The sequence below is a fragment of the Rattus norvegicus genome, chromosome 3 (assembly GCF_021556685.1).
Source record: "Rattus norvegicus strain SHRSP/BbbUtx chromosome 3, alternate assembly SHRSP_T2T, whole genome shotgun sequence".
In the NCBI taxonomy this organism is placed as follows: Eukaryota; Metazoa; Chordata; class Mammalia; order Rodentia; family Muridae; genus Rattus; species Rattus norvegicus.
Window position 1 is genome coordinate 143,706,951 of NC_141536.1, and position 26,239 is coordinate 143,733,189.

The 26,239-nt window shown below is 45.8% G+C and overlaps 1 protein-coding gene across 1 annotated transcript; it reads left to right on the plus strand.

The window, feature by feature from the left end:
• Positions 1 to 1,667: 1,667 nt before the first annotated feature.
• On the plus strand, positions 1,668 to 22,830 carry Dynlrb1 (dynein light chain roadblock-type 1). Its single transcript, NM_131910.5, has 4 exons — positions 1,668 to 1,728; positions 11,634 to 11,709; positions 18,271 to 18,438; positions 22,472 to 22,830. Exons 1-4 carry the CDS (start codon positions 1,726 to 1,728, stop codon positions 22,513 to 22,515), a joined length of 291 nt encoding a protein of 96 aa, NP_571985.1. The 5' UTR covers positions 1,668 to 1,725; the 3' UTR covers positions 22,516 to 22,830.
• Positions 22,831 to 26,239: the final 3,409 nt, after the last annotated feature.

Below are 26,239 nucleotides of genomic sequence, written 5' to 3' on the forward strand. Positions count from 1 at the left end.
TAATGGCCCTTTTAAAAAGCTATCTTGAGGAAATTTCAGGGTTGTTTGCACTTTTTAAATCTAGCTTTGTCCAGTGTTACCCCGGCTGACCTGGTACAGTTATTGAAACTAACAAATTAATATGATAGCACCTTACCTACATTCCCTACTCAAAGTCCACCTATCTCTACCAATATTCTAATTTGTGACAGTTCCTTATCTTTCAGGACCTGGAGATTTTTGTTTTGTTGGGGGTTGGTTATGTTTTTGCTTTGGAGACATGCATCCATCTTGAAGCCCAGGCTGCCCTAGAACCTGTTGTTATCCTGCTTCAGCCACCCAAGCGCTGAGATGACAGCTGTATGCCAACCAGACCTGATTGACTCTGAGATCCCCCTCAAAGAGATGCCCTTTTGGAGAGAAAGCTGTTTGATCCAAAAAGCAGTGGATTTTGTCCCCTTTGGGGTCACATATCAGATATCCTGAATATCAGATGTTTACATTACAACTCATAAGTAACAAAATTAGCTATGAATTAGCTATGAAATAATTGTATGTTTGGGGGTAACAACTTGAGGAACTGAGTTAAAAAGTCAGAGTATTAGGAAAGTTGAAGACTGTCCTCAGAGAATATCCCTCAATATGGGTTTCATTTTCTTAAGATTGGATTTTTGTGGCAAATACCCGGGAGGTCATACTCCCTTAGTCTATCATACTAGGTGCACAGGACATCAATGCAGATACCATTATCCTTGATCTGATTGAGTGATGCCTGCTGCATTCTTTTTTTATTTTATTTTTATTTTTTTTATTTTTTTATTTTTTGGTTCTTTTTTTTTTTCGGAGCTGGGGACCGAACCCAGGGCCTTGCGCTTCCTAGGCAAGCGCTCTACCACTGAGCTAAATCCCCAACCCCGCCTGCTGCATTCTTGATGCAAACCCTACGCGCTGAACTCTTCCCCCACTGAAGAAAAGGCACCTGTCATGAAATTCTGGAGGTAGATCATCAGGCTTGGTTTCAGCAAGTCCCATTGCAGGAAGAAACGTTCGTGAAGAAAGTGGTGATGCCAATCGCATATGAGGCTATTGAGGTATAAGCTATAGACTTTCATGTGACAAAAGGATCCTTGCATGCCAGTGTTTTAAGCTAGGTGTTCTGCTAGAAACCCGGATTGTTTTTCATAACCTGCAAGAGTAAAAAATAAGCAGAGGACAAAGACAGGTCTCTGGAAAATGGGTCCTCCAAAGAGGTGAGAAAATGGAAGGGCAGAAAAGTAAATAAGTGTCTCCCAAGAAACACAGGCGTGCAGAGGAGTTCGCGATCCCAGATCTTACACACCGAGGGCAGTCTTGACTAATTCATCCCAGAGCTTGCTCCAGAGATGCCCAACCTCGGGGCTGCCCATGTCCTCTGATCATTGAAGTTAATTGTTTCTGCCTCAATCTGGGCCAAAGGGAGTCCAGCAACAGCTGGCCTCAGCCCAGGGACCTCGATTGAATACTGAAAACGCCAAGACTTGACACCTCGAACTCACAGCCGGAGAGGAAATTCTCCATTAGAAGAGCTTCAGTCTTTCCCAGTGGGGAGAGTCCATGCGTCGATGACTCACGTCAGCCAGCCCCATCACTACTGTCTACTGATTGGTTGTTCTATCTGTCTGTCTTCACGAAGGACTGTGCGCAGGCTCAGAAGGGCGGGGAACTCGGCTGAGTGTTGGCGATTCGGAGCTGCTGTGTCTGTCCGAGATGGTGAGTGTCCACCCAAGGCGGCGGCAGTGGGCTCCGGCTGCCCGGCATGGCCATCCCCCGGCAGGGGTTTTAGTCGTTGGGTGTCGCACCGCGGGACCCGGGGATGCGGGCCTTTAATCCCAGCCGAGGCAGAGCTACCGGAAGCTGGTGTGTGAGGGGCCGCCCCGGAGGCCCGCCCTCCGGCTCGATTACAGTTTAGCACTTTGGTCAGTGTTGAGAGACCCCAGCCAGGCTGCAACGTTTCCTGAAGTCTGGCAAATATCAGGCACCGTAGGCGTAGGCGCTTTACGTGCGTTGCCTTTCCTCCTCCGCTCTGTGAAGTAGATACGGCCATTAGCGCCGTCTTCACTCTTGGAATCCAAAGACTGTCGTCCCTGGGATTCGAACTCTGCGGGCTTGACTGCCGCCCGTGGGCTGCTCGGTTTGGCGTTGGGGTCAGGAACCGGCGGGGTCCACCCTAGGGATCCCCAAATCTCTGCCTACCTTAATAGGGTGGTGCTTTCAACCCTCACAAGTGTACAGAATTTAAAAGGCCTTTTCCGTCGTTAAGGCAAACCTCAGAATCTTATTTACAACGGGTGCACTCTTGAAAAACCCAGCACTGGGAAGGCTAGAGCAAAAGGATTTGCAGTTGGAGGGCAGCTTGGGATATAAAACGCACGAGCCTTTTTTGTTTTGTTTGTTTTGTTTTGGTCAGTGTCGCAAAAACAAAAACTTAAGAGAAATTTTAGTTGCTAAATATTTTGTGTATATAAGTAGTGTTTTGCTTGTTTGTATTGTAAGTGTTTCTGCTGCAATAGAAGGGTATCCTGGGCATTCCTCAGAATCCCAGGAAGTACACAGCTCTGAGGGGAGAAGGTATCCCAATGGAAGGGCATCCTGAGACACAGGGTTAGGAAGCACACAGCTCTGAGAGGATGTCTCCTCAGCAGAGGTGCTGCAGTTCTTGGGAGGGTATTCCCAGCTGAGCTGAGGACTCAGGAGCCTCATTGCAGGGACAAATCCAGGGTGTGGAGGGACGAATCCTGGGGTGGCCGTCTCCGCTCTGGGGAGCCGGCAGCAGGAAACTGAACAAAGAACAGGGCTTATATAGGATTTCTTTTCTCCTCCTCCTCCTCCTCCTCCTCCTCCTCCTCCTCCTCCTCCTCCTCCTCCTCCTCCTCCTCCTCCTCCTTCCTCCTCCTCCTTCCTTCCTTCCTTCCTTCTTCCTTCTTCCTTCTTCCTTCTTCCTTTTTTTTTTTTTTTTTTTCAGAGCTGGGGACCGAACCCAGGGCCTTGCGCTTGCTAGGCAAGCGCTCTACCACTGAGCTAAATCCCCAACCCCTTATATAGGATTTCTTAGGGGACAGAGCTCCTCAGGGCAGAGATTTCCGGAGTGAGAATTGGTTGGGATTTTTAAGCCCTGAGCTTGGGGAGCTTTGGGATTGGTCCCCCCCCCCCGCACCCCCCCCCCCGCCCGTTTCCCTTCGATAGGACCGTGAGCTAGGATGGGAAGTGCTCCCTAACTGCAGGCAGCGTTGGCTGAGGTGGCATCACTGCTGAGCTGTTTGGGGAGGCCAGAGAGGAGGTGCCAACACTATGGACAACTCCTTCAGTGGTAGGTACCTCATGATAGCTGAGGTGAGAAAGGAGTTTCTACCACCGAGGACAGCTCCTGTGAGGACTACAGGCTGAGGCAGAAAAGGAGGTGTAGCCATTCTGACAGCTTCAGTTTGCTGCTCAGGGACTACATGTATATGTATAACGTGCCTGATGAGGGATCAGATTAGAACTGGATTTACTGATGGCTGAAAACTATAAATAAAAAAGCAACTGAGAAGGAAACAGAATGGCACCAGCTAGATAGACAATGGTTATCGACCTGTGGGGTCTCAGCCCTCACAAGGATCACGTATCAGATATTTACAGTTATGAAGTGACAATGAAGTAGTTTTGTGGCTATTAGGGTCGCAGCATCAGGAAGGTTAGAACCACCGAGCTAGAGACAGCTATGTAGGTACATTGCAGATGGTGTTCTTATTCTGTTTTTGTTGTGGCCAGCATCGACTGTTCAATTGGGGCTCTGTGTTTTTCACGATGTCACAAAGAATGTCTCTACATCATCAGATCAGTATTGCCTCAGATCTATGCAGTGCTATTTTTCACAACACTAACCTGTAAAAACATGTTAATAGGAAACTGGAGAGATGGTCTCAGCCATTGAGAGTATTTGTTGCACTTACAAAAGCCTCAGGTTCAAGTCCCAACACCTACATACAACTGGTTGTAACTTCACTTCTAGATCTGATACCTTCTTCTGATTTCTGCAGGCTCCTGCATACACACGTGCATATATAAAGTAAATACATCAATATATTTTTAAAATTTCTAACAGCTTATTCAGAGTTTTAAGAAATACAAAAGGATCTAAGTGAAAAATATCTCTCCCATCTATCCCCAATCCCAGCTTCAGTCTCCTTCAGGAACAACCAGGTGTGTGTGTGTGTGTGTGTGTGTGTGTCTATTTGTCTGTCTATGTGTGTGTGTCTATGTGTGAAACTCCCTCTGTAGACCAGGGAATTTTTTCTATACCGGAATGTGCATATATATCTGAAAGTTCTTCTGTAGGCCACGCTGGCCTAGAACTCACAAAGATCTGCCTGCCTCTGCCTCCCAAGTGCTGGGATTAAAAGTGTGTGCCACCAGCACGTCCCAGAGTAATTTACATAAGTGTGAATGTGCTCTGATTTTTCATACATGGTAGATTTCTATAATCAGTACTATAGTGTTTGCATCCGTAAAATTGCTACATATTTAGATTCCAAATAAACTCATGAAGCACTGTAGTATAGTCTGTAGGAAGTGCGTGTGGTCATTTCTTACCCTACCCCCAAGCTAACCACTGCTGACAGCGGGGTATGCTTCCTTTTTGATATGTTTGGTGCACAGGACTATTTTTTCTTTGTGCTTTATGTAACGCACAACTTGCCATTTAGCCAAGGGTGACCTTGAACTTCCAGTCCTCCTGCCTCTACCGTCTAAGTGCTGGGATTTGGGCAATGTGCCACCATGCTCATTGATACTAGTGTAATTTTGGCATAAGGTTTACTTTATGATACATGATACTATAAAGATGTTTACTCTCATCTGGAGCAAGGGCTTAGTGGCTAAGAGCACACCCTACCATTGCAGAGGAGCAGGGTTAGGTTCTCAGTGCCCATATTAGACAGGCCACAGCTGCCCGTAACTCCAGCCCCAGGGACCTGGCCCCCTGGGTCACTACACTCATGTGCACAAACCTACAGACATGATTATAAAGTAATTTTATATACGACACACATAATATATGTGTGTGTGAATGTGTATGTATATTCATTGATTCATTCCTCCATTCACTTAAAAATATCTACTGTTGGGCTGGAGAGATGGCTCAGCGGTTAAGAGCACTGACTGCTCTTCCAGAGGTCCTGAGTTCAAATCCCAGCAACCACATGGTGGCTCACAACCATCTGTAATGAGATCTGATGTCCTCTTCTGGAGTGTCTGAAGACAGCTACAGTGTATTTATATATAATAAATAAACAAACAAACAGTATCCTATGCCCATACATTTAGTTTAGTTTCCTCTACAGACAGTGCTGGTAGTAATTGCCCTTATCTTTGACACTCCTGCCATATAGAACTATTCTATAGTTCATGTTGGTGGAAACTGCTCATTACAACTATTAAATAAAACATCCACACATTTTATCCAGTTTTACTCCATCACGTAGCTGGTTTCCTCTTTTCCTGTCTTTCCTTAACATGTATATCTTCAAGATGTCCATGTTTGGTATTTGCTGTCTAAAAGCATTTAACCAAACCATGCTGTGACATCACTATATGAATTTTGGGTTTCCTTGTGTAGCCTTTGCTGTCCTGGACCTGACTCTGTAAACCAGGCTGGCCTCACGCACAGAGATCCGTCCCCTCTCCCCCCAAGTGCTAGGATTAAAGGTGTGCACCATCACCCAGCTATGATAGGTCGTTTCTGTTTACTATGTAATAGTTGACAAAGTGTGTGTGTGTGTGTGTGTGTGTGTGTGTGTGTGTGTGTAGTATGTATGTATGTATGTATGTATGTACGTACGTATGTATGTGTGTGTGTGTGTTTGTATGTATGTATGTGTATATATATAGAGTGCTAGCTATCCAGGAACTTGCTATAGAGGCCAGACGAGCCTCGAACTCAGAAATCTACTGGCTCTGCTTCCAGAGTGCTGGGATTACATGTGTGTACCACCACACCTAGCCATGATTCCAGCAGAATTTGGCAAACCATTTCCCTGGTGTACAATCTAAATTGTTTGCAGTTCTTAACTCAGTCGTAATGCTGTGGTCTGTAATTTTTGGTTGTTTCTTTTAAATGAAATAGATTATTTATGATGGGTTTCAAGCAAAGCATTTCTGAGGCCAAAGGAACAGCACTTGTGCTTTGTACGCTGTGTTGTGTGGTTTTCCCCGGTGGGGCGGGGAGGGGGTGTTAGGTATCAATCTTGCGAGCTGTGCCTTAATGAAGCCAGCATTAAAATGGTCCTGCATTGTTGTTTTCATTCCTTGTAAAGGAATGAAAATCTTCAGGTGTTTGTAATTTATCTTAGATGTGTTTTCTGTTTTCTGTCTCCTGTTGGACACATGCTATGTTTCTTAATCATTTTGCTTGGTTTGTTTTGTTTTGTTTTTGAGTCAGAGTTTCTCTGTGTAGCTCTGGTTGTTCTGGGACTTAGTATGTATACCAGGCTGGTGTTGAACTCAAAGATCCACCTGCTTCTGCCTCCCATGTGCCAGGATTAAAGGTGTGAGCCACCTTGCCCAGCTTTTATGTAATGTTTCTAAAGGCTTTTTTTTTTTTCTGTTAGATTTCGCTATATTAGGGATAGAACTCAAGGTCTCATGCCTACTGGACTACAACTGCACTACATCATCTACCATTGTTGTTGGTTTGTTTGGTTTTGGGTTTTGGTTATTCTTTTGTTTTGTTTTGTTTTCGAGACACATGCACCCTATATAGCTCAGGCTAGCCTGGAATCTTTCTAAATGCTGTGAGGTACTGGTTGTGGTGGCACCAGACCCCACAGTCCTGGAGCTTTACTGATGCAAACACACATCTAGTTAGAGAATGCAGGGACACTGTCTTCTCTCCTCTATTGCCTGCAGTACATTGCTTTCATATGATTTAGCTTAATCGGGGGTGATGGAGAGATGGCCCAGTGGTTAAAGGTACTTGCTGCCCAATCATGGGGATTAAGCTTTGGATATCAGCACCTGTGTGGGGCGGTTTTCAAATGTCTTTAACTCCAGATAGCTTTGAGAGGCCTGATGGCATTTTGGGCATCTGCAGGCACCTGTGGACACATATGCACTATATTGAGACACTAGTAACAAGGCTACAGAATTAGGCCGTTTCCACAAACCAAATAACAAATTTAGGCAGAAAGAATGCCACAAGTTGGAGGCCTGCCTGGGCTATAAAGTGAAAATCTTGTCTCAAAAACCAAATAGACTGTCTTAGTTATTGTCTTAGTTGGGGTTTTACTGCTGTGAACGGACACCATGACCAAGGCAAGTCTTACAGAAGACAACATTTAATTGAGGCTGGCTTACAGATTCAGAAGTTCAGTCCATTATCATCAAGGCAGAAACATGGCAGCATCCAGGCAGGCATGGTGCAGGAGGAGCTGAGAGTTCTACATCTCCATCTGAAGGCTGCTAGTGGAAGACTGATTTCCAGGCAGTGAGGGTGAGGGTCTTATAGCTCACACCCACAGTGACACACCCACTCCAGCAGGGCCACACCTCCAAATGTGCCACTCCCTTGGCCGAGCATATACATCACATTCCACTCTGGAGTCAGGGACCACACCATATGCCAGTAAGAGGACCCTTCCATTTCACCGGGGCATAAATATGCCAAGTTGTAGGGTGCTAGACACTCATCAGCGAAGAGTCCCATGGCATCCAAGATCAAAACATACAACAACTCCTTTTTAAATTTTTTAACTGTTTTTTTTTTTTAGAGCTCCTTGAAATTGTTCTATAATTTCCTGTCCTTGAGGACATGTGAAATTATGTGTATTATATAAATTATAACTTATATAGATTTAACTCATTTAATTCATATTTTAACATATTATTTATAGTTAATATATATAATTTAAAAGTACATAATTTTTAATGCATATGATTTATGGTTACTGTATGTAATATATTAACACATAGAAGTCATATAAACTATATAATTTATATTTAACTCGTAACTTATATTTAATGCATAATTTATCTATATGGGTAATTTATATATATATTTGCATATGTGAACATGCTAATGTATATAATTTCTACCTTGTATGATATGTTAGTTTATATAATTTATATTTAACTCATATAACTTATATTTGATGCATAATTTATGTGGGTAATTTATATATATTTGCATATGTGAACATGCATGTGGTTATTATATACATGTTTTAATATATATAATTTCTGCCTTGTATAATATACGTTAGTTTATATAATTTATAGTTAGGGTCACCTGCTGGGTTGGATCAAAACAATCCAACAGGTACTTATCTGGGGTGCATTTTATTTGTCACAGGCGAGTCCAAGTCTTAGGGCTCTTGATTCCCCAAAGTTTATGTGAACTTTAGTTTACAAAAGGATATGCCAATGTATTGAAATCCATATTTTAGAAAAATAGTTAAGAGGTGCCCGTTAGACAACTGTAGACTCGTGCTTTGAGACCTAGTAAAAGTTAGAGGCTTAGAGCTTTAGATGTGCAGATAGAACAGATGTTTTTAGCATGATAAGAAGCACCTTTAAGTTTATATTCAGAGGACAACCAAAGGGAAATTAAAATCTAGAGCTTATGGCAGAATTGTTAACTGCCAGTGTTCCATGAGCTTATCAGAGCTCCATTGATCAATGTTAAAATTCTGAATGTTGAAATAACAGTAGCATGCAGGGGGGAATATAAAACATTTGCCTTTTTTATACCTTAAATCATTTCTTATCTCTATAATTTACATTCATATACATTAGAACATCTTCTTAGACCCAGACATTTTTCATCTGAAGTATTTTTTATTTCAATTATTTCAGTTATTGTTTATTTCTAAAATTATAATTATCCAAGTTATTTTTGCACCCTCTAACATTCATCACTTGCATTTATCAATCTCAAACATTTTCCATAAACAGTTTTTCTTAGACCTTAACCTGCTGGGTTGGATCAGAACTCACCCATGCCTCGTGCTCTGAGTTGCTGTCTCCCTATGCACTACTTCCCCCTGACCCTCTGGGAGGTCAGTGGGTGCTCCAGTGTCTTCTAGAGGGTGGGGAGTGGGGCTGGAGTGGGACTGCTTCTCCAGCTGTCACCATGGTGACCTGCTCTTGGGCTGCTAGCATCCTGGACGCTGCTTCTCTTTCATGTCTAGAATCTAATCTATCCTTAATTAGGTCAAATACTAAAGGTATCCACAGGCACTTTACCTGGTCCATGCACATCATAATAATCTTGAAGTCTTTCTCTTCTAGGTTGCTAAATTTATTGTACCTTCCTCAAGAAACCAAGGACAAACTTAATCTACAAAACCTAAAAAATTGCATAATTGCTGTTGCCCTACTTTAGCAAAGCATATTCTTAAGCATTTGTACAAAAAGCATACAATTGTTTCCATTTTGCATCTTTTTTCCTTTTTTCTCTATGTCTTTTATTTTTTCCGAGCCCCTTATCTGTGTTTTCCTGTGTCTGTTACAAGAAATTCTCACCCACTGAGCTCCTTTTCCTCTTTCGAGCACTCACTTTTTCCCACATTTCCTTCACTTGATCCCTAACTCTCAGAGCCCCACTAACCCTCGCACTGTATGAGTCAGACAGCCCCTGCGGGGGCGGGGGGGGGGTGAGGATGAAGATGAGGATAGGAAAGGCAGGAAAAAGATGCAAGACACAGATACGGGAGGGCTGCAGGTCAACACCCCGTCAGCCTTTTCTTTTCCTTAGCCCTTTTGTGTCTCACAGTGTGATGGGAAGCAAAGCTACAAGCTGACAGAAACAACTGCTGAAATATACACATTACACATAAGACATCAGTGTTTAATCCCAAAGCCTCCCTGTTCCTCCCGCCAGGTCAATAGAATCTTCAGCCCCTCACCTTGAGCCTCAAGTGCACCTCCTCTTTTTGTTCCATGACTCAGCAGGCCAGGAACTGCCAACAGACCCTGACCTGCCTTGACTCTTCCTGGCAGGCAGACTTTTCTTTATATTACCCCCCCACGCCCCCCACCCCCGCCTCTCTCTCTCTCTTCTTCACAGAAGCAGGCAAGTGGCTCCTGACACAACCCTGCCCTTTTACCCAGGTTCTAGATTTTAGAGGCATCAAGTTGCTCGCCCCTTTGTAGGAAAAGCCCTCCACCTATCCCTGTAGCATCTGGTACAGTTCTTACAGGAAGTAGGTTGTTAGTGCCCAGATTGTTGGCCGGAGCCTTTCATAAAAGTAATCCATTGTGCTATCTTCAGTTTGGACCCGGGGGATGGAGAACCGTTCTTTCTGTGAATAGTACCCCTGTTTACAAAGACCCTTTTCCCTCCCCCTCTTTGGAGATATAGTCTCTACAAAACCATGGCTGACCAGACTGGCCTTGAACTAACAGAGAACTGAATGCCATCCTGACTCTGCCTTTGAGGGGCTTATGACTAGATAAGCCCCTGGAGCGGGCACCCTGAGACTAAACACACTTCAAAACCAGGCTCCAGCCCTAGTGAAAGGAAGGTCAGCTAGGCTTCTCTTTATGGGCACCTGCTCTGCTGACCTCTCTAAGAGACTGAATAGCTAGACACAGTATCTGACATTTGTCTCACAGAGTCACAGACTAGGTCTAGAAGAGATGATCTAGATGTCTCAGATGATCTAGAAAACTGTTGGTTTCAGAAAGGAAGCTTTGTAAGTTTGTTTTTTAAGGGGGGAAGGACCAGGTGTGATAATGCACATCTTTAATCCAAGTGCTAAGGCAGAGGCAGGCTCTCTTAGTTTGAATCCAGCCTGGGCTACAGAATGAGTTCAGGAAAGCCAGGGCTATATAGAAGCATTCATGCATGGGAGCTGGAGAGATGGCTCAGTGGTTAAGGGCACTGACTGCTCTTCCAGAGGTCCTGAGTTCAAATCCCAGCAACCACGTGGTGGCTCACAACCATCTGTAATGGGATCTGATGCCCTCTTCTGGTGTGCATGAAGACAGCTACAGTGTACTTATATAAAATAAATAAATCTTACACAAAAAAGCATGTATGTCAGAGGCAGGCTCCATCATCTCCTTACCTGCTCAGTTGACAGGGCTCTGTGCTAGGACATCCCACCTTGAGCAGTTTCTGCATAATCAGAACTCTTCCTGAGACATATTTCCTGTTCTATATGCCAAGTGTCACTCTACATAGAGTGACAGCTTTTTAAGTCACTCAATTTATCCTTATGGGGTCATTTTGCTCCCTTTGAAATATTTTCATTTTTGATATTTAACCCACAAAGAATAAAGTGCCTCCTTCCTGTTAAAAACTACTTAGGTTTTTGTTTTGTTTTTTTCTAGTTCATCAGAATACTGTGCCCTGTGTGTGAGTCATGGGTCATGGGTGTGTCTGTACTCCTGTGAATGGTGTTTATATTCTGCTCTCAAACAGTTGATGGGGAGAGAGGGATGGCTGCCCCATGTGAGGGGCCAGAAGCAGTGCTCCTCATGCCGTGCTAAACCTCAGGGTGCCAGTGGTGGCCCAAGGAGCCCTGCCAAATGCCTGGTGTTCCGTGCCTTTAGATGACCATCATCGTGGGCTGGGATCTGAAGAAGTTAATCCAGCCTGCCTGTTGACTCCTAATCTTGGTCTCCTTTTCTGACAGGCAGAGGTGGAGGAAACACTCAAGAGGCTTCAGAGCCAGAAAGGAGTGCAGGGCATCATCGTGGTGAACACAGAAGGTAGGCCCTTAGTCCATCCTGCACCCAGGCAGGTCTCCAGAACACAGACCAACCACATGCATTGTCCCTCCTCAATCCCAGTGAGCCCAGATTCATTCTAAGTTGCTTTCTTTAAAACATTTCCCAAGTGCTGATACTATTCTTGGTTTTTTGTTTGTTTGTTTGGTTGGTTGGTTGGTTTTTTGGTTTTTTGGTTTTGGTTTTTGGTTTTTTTTTTTGTTTTTTGTTTTTTTTTTTGAGATGAGGACGGAACCCAGGGCCTTCTGCCCAACCGCTCTCCCACTGAGCTAAACCCCCAACCCTGATGCTATTCTTAAGATTCTTTTTTTCTTCCCTCTTTGAGGCAGGGTCTTGCTGTGTGGCCTGAGCTATCCTGGAAATTACAGTCCTCCTGCTTTCCCCTCCATGTGCTGGAGCTAAAGGCTTACACCACCTTAGAAATCTTAATAAATATGAATGTTTTTTCTCAGTTCCACTACCCTGACAGATCACAGCTGTCAGTAATCTCTGTTTTTCAGTCCTTGTGATCATCCAACTTCTTTCTCATGTGATAATCAGAGTTGTTAAGATTTATATTTTTGAGTTAAAGTCTCATTATGTAGATCAGGCTGTCCTCAAACTCAAGAGATCTTTGCCTTCTGGGTGGTGGGATTAAAGTATGCACCATCAAATCCTTTAAAGCCAGCCTGAATGCCTTTAATGCCAGCACTTGAGAGGCACAGGCAGGTGGATTTCTTTTGAGTTTGCGGCCAGTCTGGTCTGTATACTCCCGGTACAAGCAGGGATCTGTAGAAAGGCCCTGCTTCAGAAAAAACAAGAACAGGAAAATGGTGTTTTCAATCACACCTGACTATTGTTATTCACTTTTAAATGTCTTCCTTGCAGGTTTTGTTTTGTAGATTTTACATAAGCAAAACCTTTTTTAAGTGCTGAGAATTGAACGCAGGCCTCACGTGCACAAAGCATTTTTTCAGTGAACTGTTTCCTTCAGCCCTTTTAAAGTAAAAATTTAAAGTGTCAGTACAATTATTTTTTAAGTATTTTTGAGGGCTGGAGAGATGGCTCAGTGGTTAAGAGCCCTGACTGCTCTTCCAGAGGTCCTGAGTTCAAATCCCAGCAACCACATGGTGGCTCACGACCATCTGTAATGAGATCCGATGCCCTCTTCTGGTGTGTCTGAAGATAGCTACAGTATACTCATATATAATAAATAAAGAAATCTTTAGAAAAAAAAAAGTTTTGAGACTGTGTCTCACTATTTAGCCCATGTTAGACTGGGACTCAGCGTATAGCCCAGGTGACCTAGCATTCACGGCATTCCTTCTACCTGCCTTGGCTAGGTTACGAACTTGAGTCACTGTGCCCAGCCAAGCACAATGCTGATTGATCTATTTATGTTGCTCCTGCTCTGTGCTCCCCAGGTGGATGCTGTGCATCCACTTGTGGTGGTTCTGCTATTGACTGATTGATTGATTGATTGTGGCTAATTCTCCAGGTGATTTCTGTGTGCCCAGAGCTCGTTTCTGTCTTCTGGGGTATGAGCTTACGTGAGTGACCAGTAAGAGGCAGATGTTGGCGTTCCTACACCGGAGGTGCAGAGAAGGGAACTAGCCCGGTACATCCCCTGGTGCTCATTCTGAGCACGGGCGCTTTACTCCTTCAGACAGCCCTGGTACCTGCATTTATTGAGAAAACGTGAGTTTAGAGATGTAACTGATAGGCCAGGCAGTGGGGCTGCACACCTACAATCCCAGGCTCAGGCAGATGCAGGCAGATCTCTGAGTTTGAGGCCAGCCATGTCTACAGAGGGAGTTCCAGGACAGCCAGGACTTCACAGAGACAGGAAGAAATCTAATTGATGGTTGCCTCTCATTACAAAGCCGAAGCCAAAAGCTTTTCTAAGATTTACTTTTGTTTTTATTTTCTGCATGTGGTGTTTTTGCCTGCGTATTAAGTGTCCACCATATGCATGTGCATGAGGAGCCAGAACAGACTGTCAGTCCCCAGAACTGGAGTCACAGGAGGTTACAAGCTGCCATGTGGGTGCTGGGATTTGAACTCAGGACCTCTGGAAGAGCAGTCAGTGCTTTTAAGCCCCGAGCCATCTCTCCAGCCCAGTTTTTATTTTTTTTATTTTTATTTTTTAACCACAATCCATTTTACCACAAGGAAATTGAAATTCAGAGAAACAGGTAGGTACCTTGCATGGTGGCACTAGCCTGTAATCCAGCACTTGAGAGATAGAGGCCCAAGAACTGAGCTTAAAAACCCGTCCTGAGCCACACAGTAAGTCTAAGGAGAACATGCATGAGGTCTGGGCTCCGAAAGCCAAGGGGTGGGGGGCAGCATCTTTGTCAACAAGGAACCTGGCTCTCCTTTGCTTCCAGCCCGCTGGGGTCAGTGTAGGGTGTGTGCTTGGTAGCAGTACTGGGACATTTCCCTTTTCAGTGCTGGGCAAACGCTCTACCCAGGAGGCCCGTTGAAGGGCTTGGGTAGATTTCTTGTTCTGAGAGCACTTGACTGCACCATGCCTCAAAATTGTGCTACCCTGGTAACTACTTAATTCTACAAGCTACACAGTATCTGTGAAGAAAAGGGCTTGAACTAGGTTAGGCTGCCCAATAATAGCAGGCCTCTGTGAGGCCCCACCCCTGTCATCCTTCTTTATTTCGTCCTTGTTTGAAGTTCTTCCAAGGTTTTGGTTCCTGTTCCTTTACCTCCTCTTTTTTAGAGTGAGCCGCTGCATGGTTAAAATTGCTGGCGCCTTAACATTTGCCTACTTGATATATAACCAAGCTCGTTCTGCTGTCTGAAGGTAGACTCCAGTAATAACTCAAATACCAGAATCAGTAGGTGCTTCCCACGTAACTGGAGATGCTACTGAGCAAATGAGATTAGGTCCTGCCCCTAGGGAACTTACAGTCCAGTGGGAGATGAGTGTCTACTTTCCTAATAGAGTGTGCTCGGCTCTTACTCTAAAGAAAAACTGCACGGTGCTGGGATGTCAGACTCGAGGGTCCTTCCTTAAGGACCATCCCATTGTGGATAGATTATAACAGGCACCAGTCACACTGCCACCCTTAGAAAAGTACAGCTGTAGAGAGGCCTCACGGGGCTCAGGGCTGCATGTTTTTGCCAGCTAGGACCCAATAGCAGTGTTGAGGCCCTAGCATCAGTCCCTTAAAGACAAATGACCACTGCAGTTCATTCCCGTGCCTTCACCCTCCTGCTCAGCTGCCTCACGTGTTCCTGGTGCCTAATAAAATATGGTTGGGAGGCTGCCTTTGGCTAATCTCCAAGCTGTTTGTTCACTGTTGGCCAGATTCACAGGGCCCGTGTCTAGGCACTTAGATGTGAAGCGTCACCTGTAACACATTCTTCACGGGGCTGGAGCGATGGCTCAGCGGTTAAGAGCACTGACTGCTCTTACAGAGGTCCTGAGTTCAATTCCCAGCAACCACATGGTGGCTCACAACCATCTGTAATGGGATCTGATGCCCTCTTCTGGTGTGTCTGAAGACAGTACAGTGTACTCATATGCATAAAATAAATAAATGATTCTTTTAAAAAAAAGAAACCCACATTCTTCACAAGTGTTCTGACTTCTCTTGGATGGAGCATTCTGACAGGTCATAGCCAATTCTCAGGCACCTGATAACAGAATGTGGCTGAAGCCTCGTCCCTCACCATCATGACCGCAGGCACCAGTGATAACAATAGGACACCCAGTATTCATTTCATTGTTCAATTTTCAAAAGGAGAGACTTAATACACAATGATAGTCATTGGCTGTTAATTATACCAGGAAAAGCCTAGCCTAAGAATCCAGCAACAGGGATGCTGGGTGTATGGACTCCTACTTCATGGGCTCTTTTTGTGATTTGTTGGTGTCTAGTGAGGGTTTTACTGCTGTGAACAGCCACCATGACCAAAGCAACTCATAGACAACATTTAAGTGGGGCTGGCTTACAGGTTCAGAGGTTCAGTCCATTATCATCAAGGCAGGAGCCTGGTAGCATCCAAGCAGGCATGGTGCAGGAGGAGCTGAGAGTTCTACATCTTCATCTGAAGGCTGCTATGAAAAGACTGGCTCCCAGGCAGTGAGCTTCTTAAAGCCCACACCCACAGTGACACACCTACTCCAACAAGGCCACACTACCTCATGTTGCCAAACATCTACCAACCATCACATTCCACTCCCTCGTGTTCAAACAAGTCTATGGGGGCCATACCTAAACATAGCATAATGCAAAATACATCTGATCCAACTCCAGAAGTCCAAATAGCAGTCTCAACAATATTAAAATCCAAAGTTCAAAGCCTCTTCTGAGATTCAAGCAATTTCTTAACTGTAATCCTGTATAAAGTCAAAATTACTGGACCAAAGCAAGGCAGAAAATCAGCTGTTCAAATTCCAGACTCTGTGTCTTCCTGTCAGATGTCAAGGCAGTCTTCAGATCTGACTCCTTTCATCCTTGCTGACTGCTGTTGGCAGCTCTGGCATTCAGCAGGAACAAGCTTCATTCTCTGGGCTGCTTCCACTCTGTTAGCAGCTGTCCTCGGCAGGTATCTCATGGCCCTGGTATTATAACGTCTTGGGGTATCCAAGGCAACTTCAACTTTACAGCCTATTCCAGTGTCTGGGGTCTACACATGATCACCCGGGCTCCTCCAAAGGGCTTGTGTCACTTCTCCAGCTCTGCCTTTGGTGGCACTCTGAGATCAGGTTGACGCCACTCCACTGCTGCTGCTGTTCTTGATAATCATCCAGCTTTCTGTTTTCGATGAATTACTCTCTGCCTAAGCTTGGTTATCCTGGAATTTTCTCTGTAAACTGACTTTGAACTCAGAGATCTGCATGCCTGTCTCCTAAATGCTGAGATTAAAGGTGTGGTCCACCATGCCTAGATTTAATCTTTTTTCTATTTGGAACCTTCTCTGTACCTGGCTGGCCTTAAAACTGGAGCTCTGTTTGCCTTTGTCTCCTGCAATTAAATGTGTGCACCATCATGCCTGGACTTAGGCTGGGGGATCTTGCTCCAAAGCCCTCTCTCTTAAGCTGCTCTCTCCTAGAACACAGGATTGAGCTCCATTCTACTTCCTGGTGCCCCTTAAATATGTGAAACATTTAATTGTACTTTTCCTTTTTTAGCTTGCTCCTTTTCATTAAAATGTTCTTCATAAGACTAAACCATAAGGGCTGGAGAGGTAGCTCAATAGTTAAGAGCACTGACTGCTCTTCAAGAGGTCCTGAGTTCAATTCCCAGCAACCACAACTATCTGTAATGAGATCCAATGCCCTCTTCTGGTATGTCTGAAGACAGCGACAGTAAATAATAAAATAAATAAAATAAATCTTTAAAAAAAAAAAAAAAGACTAAACCAGAGAACAAAGTCTCTGTTAAGATTTTTTGAGACTTCCTTTGTCAATGCAATTGGTATAAATATTTTACCTTAGGCAGTCTCTTCAGACAAGGACAAAGCAGCCACATTCTTCACCAAAATACCACAAAAACAGTCTCTAGGCCACATACTGAAATTCTTCACTGAAACCCTTGGGCCAGGTCTGCACAGTTCAAATCACTCTCAGCAACACAGTCTTCCATATTCCTACTAAGATGGCCCATTAAGCCCCACTTGAAGCATTCCACTGCTTTGCAAATCCAGAGTCCCAAAATCCAACAAACAAAGCACAGTCAGGCCTATCACAGCAATACCCCACTCCTGGTACAACTTCTGTCCTAGTTAGGGTTTTACTGCTATGAGCAGACACCATGACCAAGACTACTCCTATAAGGACAACATTTAACTGGGTCTGGCTCACAGGTTCAGTCCATTATTATGAAGGCAGGAACATGACTGCACCTAGGCAGGCATGATGCAGGCAGAGTGGAAAGATCTACATCTTCATCTGAAGGCTGCTATGAAAAGACTGGCTTCCAGGCAGCAAAGGTCTTAAAGCCATGCCCACAGTGACACACCTATTCCAACAAGGCCACACCTCCTAGTAGTGGTCTTAAAGCCATGCCCACAGTGACACACCTATTCCAACAAGGCCACACCTCCTAGTAGTGCCACGCCCTGGTCCAAGCTTATACAAACCATCACAGTTGTGTTGTGCTAGGTACTGGGTCCAAGTCTTAGAAAGGTCTTAGACAGGCTACACAAACTCCCTTTACCACTAAAGCTATACCTCCAGCCTCTTACTGGGCTCTTTTAAAGACAGCAATGCACTTACATAGAGACACACTGAGGTAAGAAAGCATCTTCATACGTGTACATACTTAGAGTTCAGCCAGCCTTACCTAGAACAGTAATGGGTTACGTCTGGTATGTCTCAGCAGAAGCTGACCTCTATTTTTATAAACGGATGTTTTCCTATACACCAGCATGACAGAGAGTACCCTCAGATCCCTTTATAGATGGCTGTGAGCTACCTTGTAGTTGCAGGGAATTGAACTCATGACCTCAGGAACAACAACAAATGCTCTTAACCCAATCGAGCCATCTCTCCAGTGTCCAACCTCTTTTCTGCCTGTTTTTCATTTGTCCTCCCTACAGGCATTCCCATCAAGAGCACAATGGACAATCCCACCACGACACAGTACGCCAACCTCATGCACAACTTCATCTTAAAGGCTCGGAGCACTGTGCGTGAGATTGACCCCCAGAATGACCTAACCTTCCTTCGAATTCGCTCCAAGAAAAATGAAATTATGGTGGCACCAGGTAAGAGTTCTTGCAGCGGGGTTGGGGATTTAGCTCAGTGGTAGAGCCCTGGGTTCGGTCCCCAGCTCTGAAAAAAAAAAGAAAAAAAAAAAAAAGAGTTCTTGCACCTTCACATTTAGTTCCTGAACCTGTAACAGGTTCTCTGTGGCTTAGCAGGAAAGTGTGGCACATTAGTGTCTCCCCAGATTCAAGGTAGGCCTCGTGGGAATTAAAGAGTCGACTTGCTTTACTGCCTAGTCACTCTCGGTGGCATCCACCAGCAATCTTTAGCAAGCCTCATAGAGGAATTGTGGTTTCATGAGGGAGAAAGACACAAATATTAATGATGGTCATTCTCAACTTGGTAAGAATCCCATAAGAATTTGGGACATGGATGGGTTGATCAGTTCTGCCTGGGCAATCAACAAAGATTTCTCAGAAAAAGGGGCTGAATCTTAAGAGCCAGGAAACTATGAGTCAGAAGGGTGGAAAAGCTATTTCCATATGAAAAAGAATTTATAGTCCTGTCTCCAACCCATAGAGCCAGCTCCCCACCACCACTGGATTGGAGCAGATTGCTATTTTGAGTCATCAGGGAAAGCTTGGCTGGGTAGTCTAAGCCTGCCATGAGAGGCTCACAGTGGGAGGAGCCCACAGGATGGAACTCAGGGAGGCATGGGGCTGCCTCCTGCTCTGCCTCCTCTAACTCACACTCAGACTAGAGTGGCAGACAGATTCTACAGGACTTCTGCACAACACAACTGTGATGGTTTGTATAAGCTTGGACCAGGGCGTGGCACCGTTAGGAGGTGTGGCCTTGTTGGAATAGGTGTGTCACTGTGGGCGTGGCTTTAAGACCCTTGCTGCCTGGAAGCCAGCATTCTGCTAGCAGCCTTCAGATGAGGATGTAGAACTCTCAGCTCTGCTCGCACCATGCCTGCCTAGATGTTGCCATGCTTCTGCCTTGATGGTAATGGACTGAACCTGTGAGCCAGCCCCAATTAAATGTCCTTCTGCCAAGCCATGGCTGGACGTGTGTGAGTTCGTACATAATCGTGCCTCAGTTTGCAGAACATGTTAATTAATTAAGGAGGGGATAAGAAGTGGATCCAGACTCAGTGTATGGATTTGATCCTGTAAGCTAAGGTGCTGGGCATGGCGGCACGTGCTTTTAACCCCAGGACCCAGGAGGCAGAGGCAGGTAGATCTCTTGAGTTTGAGGCTAGCCTGGTGTAGAGTGATTTCCAGGACAACTAGGGCTACACAAACCCTGTTTGGAGGGTGGGGTCAAGTGCCAGTCCTAGCAGCAGACCAGTGTGGCTTCTGTTCCCAGGCCTCTTCTTGCTCCAGCCCAGTCTGCCTGGCTAGAAAGATGACAGAGAAAACCTGAGTCGCTCACAGAAGAGCTGTCAGTGCCTTTACTCTAAAGTGCTGTGGAACAGTTCTTGCCACCTGATGCTCCCACAACCACGTCTCTAAAACATGAGGTGGAGGTCTGTGCTGTGTGGTCCTCTGGGATATACACCACTGGGGGAATGTGTTACGATCACAGAGCTAGGTACACCCCTAGCCCAACCCCAACGTCCTGCTTGGGACTGTAAAGGACAGATCTCTGTTTCCATAAAACTGGGATTGGGATCATCTTTCCACTTAGTGGTGATATCTGTGCAGACTTGAGGTGCTCAGTGGCAGACTGAGAAACTCAGCATGAAGGACAGGTGACATGACAGGTACCACAGAGACAAACAATTAGTCATGTCTCTCCACCTAAACTCCAGCTCAGCGCAAGAGCACCTCCAGTTGGTCCTTGAAGACCACGGGCATTCAGTCTCTGAGGATTGTTGGTGCTTGAGTTCTCATTGGGGTTCACAGGCTAAGCGGCTCCAGTCTCAGTGGAGTTGAGTGGCCAGACCCTCACATGGACAGTACATGGAAAGGTCTGCAGGGAGTGTACGTGCTGGCGGGCGGTGTCTCTCATTCATACTCTAGATATTTCTAGATATACTCTGGATGTGTTAAGGTGGCCATAAACAGTGCTGTTTCTTGGGCCCACCACACTGCTACTCCCCCTCCTGTGCCTTCTCACATACCACCACCACCACCACCACCACCACCACCACCACCATCATCACCATCACCACCCCAACATGCCTCTGATCCTCGTGGCCTTGTCCAGGTACCTAGTATTTAACAAATGCATTCAACAGATGGCTTTTGTTGTTTTGAGATGAGGTTCTCTACATAGCCTCAGGTGTTCTGGAATTTACTATGTAGACCAAGTCGGCCTTGAACTCAGATACTACCTCTCAGGTACTGGGATCAAAGGTCCATGCCACCATGTCTAGTCCCCACATGGCTTTAATTTGCTCCTTTTGGAGAGACTTCCCCTATTGTGGATTAGGGTGGGTTCAGTAGAGGGTTAGGGTTAAGGATGTCTGCCTGGGAATGAGTTTGTCCATTGAGTATCAGTGGAGGTCAGAAGAGGACCCAGATCCCCCGGAAGCTGGAGTAAGGGAACATTGTGGGCTGCCACCTGAGTGCTGGGAACTAACCGCAGGGTCTGCAGGAGCAGCCACTGCCCAGCTGTCTCTCCAGCCCCCGGGGCATTTCTGGGGTGTTTCAGATGAAAATCGTAGTACATCCTTTTATATACCCAGTTTTATGTGGTCAATACAGAATTTCTGAGTTTGAGACCAGAACTTCTTTGAGTCTGGCTAGACTGCCTGAGGGTTACCGCAGGGCAGCCCCAGCATGGTCCCACCCTGCAGGGTGGGCAGACTGGAGTGGCCCTACCTGGAAGGAAGAGGTTCAGTCTCTTCTCACAGAAATGGACTGTGTGGCTTCTCAGGAGCTTAGCACTTCATATTTTAACAGACTAAGGTGTGTAAGATAGTTTGGTGCCTGCCTGCTTCAGCCCATGAGCACGGAAAGAGCACACTTTTAAATGTGATTATAAAACACTGCCTCCTACAGGCCCGTGTTGTGTACTGAAGGACTTATAACTTGTTGGTTGTGTTTATTCTTGCTTGTGACTTACGTGTACATTGCTTAGCTGTGAGACTGTGGTCACGTGTAGTAGTCGTTATGCTTTATTAGTAAAACAGTAGCCCACCAGCACCCGTCTACAGTGATCTGGGGGTTCGTTGGAATGCCACTTGAGAAACCTGAAAGGTGCCATGACAAAGCTAGTCCTGCCATAGATGCAGTCGATGCCCAGAATTGAAGGGCAGTTTCTGTAAACCTGCAGACCGCATCCTTCTCATCAAGGTGAGAGCACTGGTGCACAAGCCCCCATGTCTGAACTGTGCTGCAAGGCTTCAGTTGACATCTCGGTGACCAGAGCACCTGCACCTAAAGCCCATACATGAATGTGGGATTGAGGGTCTACCTCAGTGTACATTTACAAGTACACTGAGGGCATTTACAAGCCCCAGTGCCACAATAAAATGACCCAAATCGGTGAGGTTTGCCCCGACAGAGAGCACTTTGCCCTGTTTTCTTGATAAATGAGGCCTGTCCACCTCTGTGGAGAGCCTGATTCGTGAGACTAATTCGCTTGGAAGCAGCAGTTAACTTCCTTCGACCTTTCAATGGTTGGGTGGGGGTGCCGATTGAGGAAGGTGGAGATTAGAGCAGGCCAGGTCCATCAGCAGGCTTCATAGGACGGACTGAGGTGTCTGTCTCACATTAGTGTGTGTCTGCGCCTGCACACATGCACACTCAACAGCAGAGGTTAGAATACAGCCCTTAGGAACTGGCTGTTTCCCTCCACCATGTGAGCCCTGGGGGTTGAACTCAGATTATCTTAGCAGCCTCCAAATCTTATCTTGTTTAATAATAAACAGGGGAGTGTGGCAGAGGCCGCTCACTTCCTATCAGCCACTTGGCAGGCCACGGTAAGGAACCTGTAGCTTATTTCCTGTCCCCAGCTGGGGAGAGTCTGCGGGGATGCTCTTCTGAAAGCTCTCCCTCCTGCATTGTATGGTTACTGGTTACTGTTAGCGTCTCTTGGTTTACATTTAGTAACTTGTTTTTACGTTTTTCTCTTTTTCAGATAAAGACTATTTCCTGATTGTGATTCAGAATCCAACTGAATAAGGCACTGTCTTGGCTTCCTGTGTCATTCCTTAATTTAATGTCCCCCGAGAATAATAGCGTTAATCATGTCAGTGGGCACATGTGGCTGCCTGGAGCCATGCAGACCTTGGCATTGGTGAAGGGTAGCTCTGCCCACCCCACCAAGGAGTGCCTCTGATGATCCGGTCAGTCCCCAGAAGAGCTCAGTTCTCTCTCCAGGCTTTGGAATGAGAGCTCTTGATAAGCCCACAGCCAGCTTCCTTCTAACCTTCATTTCACTTTGTCCCCCTTGGAAGCTGTTTTTGTTTTTTTAAACTAAAAATAACTTCAACCCCCTGCTGGCTGTTGTGTCTTCACTAAATTGGAAAGGCCTGTTCCTATGTTAGCACGTGGTCAACTGAACATACCCTCAACTTCTAGCCACAGGCAGGTTTTCATGGTCCCCGGCCTGCTCCTTCTAGCACCTGTGGCACACTTCCTGAACAAGGCTTGTGCCCTGGTTCCTGGGCCTTTTATTTTAGACACCTCTTTCTATTGCATTGCCCTAAGCAAAGGAAGAGAGTGGCGTCTACTGAGTACCCACAATGCACCTGGTATACCTCAGGAGCTCACATCATTGGGTTAAAACTACTTGAGAGCTGGGGACTTGGGAGAAACACGGGTGGGAAGGAACATGTAGTTCCCAGAGTCTCATGGCTGGGAACATGGGTCCGTGGGTGGCCAGCTCTTTCCACTGTGACTCAGTAACTCTGACCCCTGCCTTTCCCAGTGAGCTCATTCCTGGTGGCCGTCCTTCTGCATTGTTGTGTGCAAGGGGGTCCTTACCAGAGCTTTCCCAAGGCCCTAGGCACCCGCTCTGCTGCTCCTCACCAGCCTCCAAGCCGCCTGTACTTGCCATTACATTTCTGTCTTTTGTTCCGTGTTGTGCAGAAAGAGACTGGTGTGCTTTCTAATTCTGGTTGATCAGACACTGAATTAGAATACTCCGTTTAAGAGAAAAGGGTGTTCAGGAGTTGGAGTGGTTGCTTTGCAGCTAAGAGTATATATTATTCCTGCAAAGGACCCGATTTAAGTTGCCAGCATGTATGTCGGGCAGCTGACGACCACCCGTAAGGGGATCCCATACCCTCTTCTGGCCTCCAGGGACGTCACCTAGCTTAGGATCTTAAGAGAGCACACAGCCTGGCATGTGCAAGGCCCTGGGATCAAGCCCCAGAGTCCCATAAACTGGGCATGTATCTAGTTAGGGGCCAGCATGAGATACATGAAACTGTGCCTTAAAAAAAAAACAGATTCAAAATTAATGAAAAGAGATTGAATTAGAAACAGCATGGAGTGTTGTTAGGAGGAGGAAAGGGAAGGGGGAAGCAGTGTATATTATAACCTCCAATACATTTAAAACACCATCGAGATGGCGCAGCAGTTCAGAGCCCAGAGCACCCAAGTTCAGTTTCCAGCACCCAACGGGTGTGTGTGTGTGTGTGTGTGTGTGTGTGTGTGTAACAAATGTCTGTGGCACGTGTACATGAACACACACACACACACACACACACACACACACACACGCTTAGGCTGGAATGGTGGCTTTAATTAGTAATACCAGTGCTCAGGAGGTAAAGGCAAAAAGTTCGAAAGTCTAGAGCCTAGCCCAGGAGGGCTGGGGGCGGAGCAAGTAGCTGAGTTGATAAAAGCATTTGTCACCGAGCCTGACGGCCTGAGTTCAATTTCTAGAATCTGTATTTGAAGAGAAACCAACTCTTAACTGACCTCATAGCTGCTATGGCACTGCCGCCCCCCATCCCCAAAAAAAACCAAATAGTTTTATTTTTCTGTGTACATTATGTAGGTCAGCGAACAGCTTATGGTAGTCAGTTTTCTCCCTCTGCTGTGTGAGTCTCTAGTATTGAACTTTTTAAAGTTCAGGCCAGGGCTTCAGCATCTCCTCTTTGTGGACAGGCCACACTCTTGGGTAGCACTCATCCCGTTTGGCTCTGCCTGCCTACCTGGCTGAAGTCTGCTAACTGAAGGAACAAACTTAACACAGCCCTGACCCCCTCAGTTGGTGCCATGCTGAGGGATCTGGATGTTGCACAGGTCCATCTTATAACTGACAAATTCTGAATATCCTTTAAGATAAAGTTTGCCTTGCCCCTGATTTTTTTTTAAAGAAAAAGATTTATTATATATAAGTACACTGTAGCTGTCTTTAGACACACCAGAAGATCCCATTACATCAGATCCCATTACAGATGGTTGTGAGCCACCATGTGGTTGCTGGGAATTGAACTCAAGACCAGAAGAGAAGTCTGTGCTCTGAACTGCTGAGCCATCTCCCCAGCCCCCGCCCCTGATCTTTCAATTAAGAGTAGTGGCAGTTTGCCAGCATCTTGAGATGGAAAGGATAGTTACGGATCTAAATTCCTTAAAATCTGCCAGAGATCTGATTCATGATTGGCTCATTATAAGACTACACCCAGCTAGAGGCTGGGTTCTCCACAGCCTCTTCTATAGTGCCACAAATCTGTCCTGTGTACTCAAGCAGTAAAGTTACTACGTGAAAAAAGAAAATAGGGCCAATAGCAGGAAGACTTACTTGCAGGACAAACCTGGTGAGAACGAGCTCCACAAACTTGTCCTTAGACACTATAGCATGCCCACCCCCGTGTGTGTGTCTGTCTGTCTGTCTGTCTCTCTCTCTCTATCTATCTCTCTCTCTCTCTTACAGACACACACACACACACACACACACACACACACACACACACACACACACACACACACACACACAGAGAGAGAGAGTTTATTCCTACATGGGCAATTCTTTCAAACTGCTAGTTCTGTTTTGACTAAGCAAGCCCAGGTACATCAAAACAGCTTGATTTTGTTCCCCACTGTCTGTCCCACCAGTGTTCTTCCCATGCACACAGGGCAAACATTACCTGTGACCTGCTCATGGAGATAAGCACTGTGACCCTAGCCTCCACTGAGACAGCCAGTGTCTGGCCTTAGCCTTCCTGCCCGACTCAAGGCCATCACTTCCCCAGTGTTGCTAAGAGGCTGTTGAGCTGGGAGAGGAGAGCTCAACGTGCACTGACTGACTTCTGGCTGGCCTAACCATATATCTGTACCCCCTTTTCTGCTCCCCCAAACTGAAGCCAGATCGCCCCCACCTGCTGACTATGGGCTCCCAGCATGAAGCCTTCTAGAACCCTCTTGTTTTCCACCTCTCTCCTCCCACAGCCACAGCCTGGGCAAGAGTAAGAAACAACACGGGCCCCTTGGCTGTGGTTCTGTCCCCAGCCTGCTCCCCTTGCATGTGGCCAATGAACGAGGTGTGTGGTTCTGGGCAGAAAACAAGGTGACACTAAGTTTAACTTAACATTCAAATGCACAGCAAATGGCAAGATAAATTAGGGGATTGATAGTGTTTTGAAGTTTCTGGGGTTCTAAATACCTTTTGATATGCATTTGATTTTAATATCCTATTAGGAAAGCAAAATAGTATGTGTGCCTCCTTTTTTATCATCCTTTGTGAGACATGCTCCATTTGATTATTCCGCTATTACTCGGTAACTGCCTCCTGTGTGCCAGACCCAGACGCAGAAGACACGGCGCTGAGAGTCATCCACGGTACGAGGGAGACAGCCCACTAAAGACAACCCCAACTGTGCTCCGGCTTTACCCAGATCCTCCTCAGGGAGCCCGCAGACGCTGTGACAAATAAATAGATGAGTACATTTTAATA

Bases quoted from the DNA above. Each gene is read 5' to 3' on its own strand.
- Dynlrb1 (NM_131910.5), top strand. The intron at 11,710-18,270 runs GTAGGCCCTTAG...TCCTCCCTACAG, and splicing joins CATCGTGGTGAACACAGAAG to GCATTCCCATCAAGAGCACA. The intron at 18,439-22,471 runs GTAAGAGTTCTT...TCTCTTTTTCAG, and splicing joins TGAAATTATGGTGGCACCAG to ATAAAGACTATTTCCTGATT.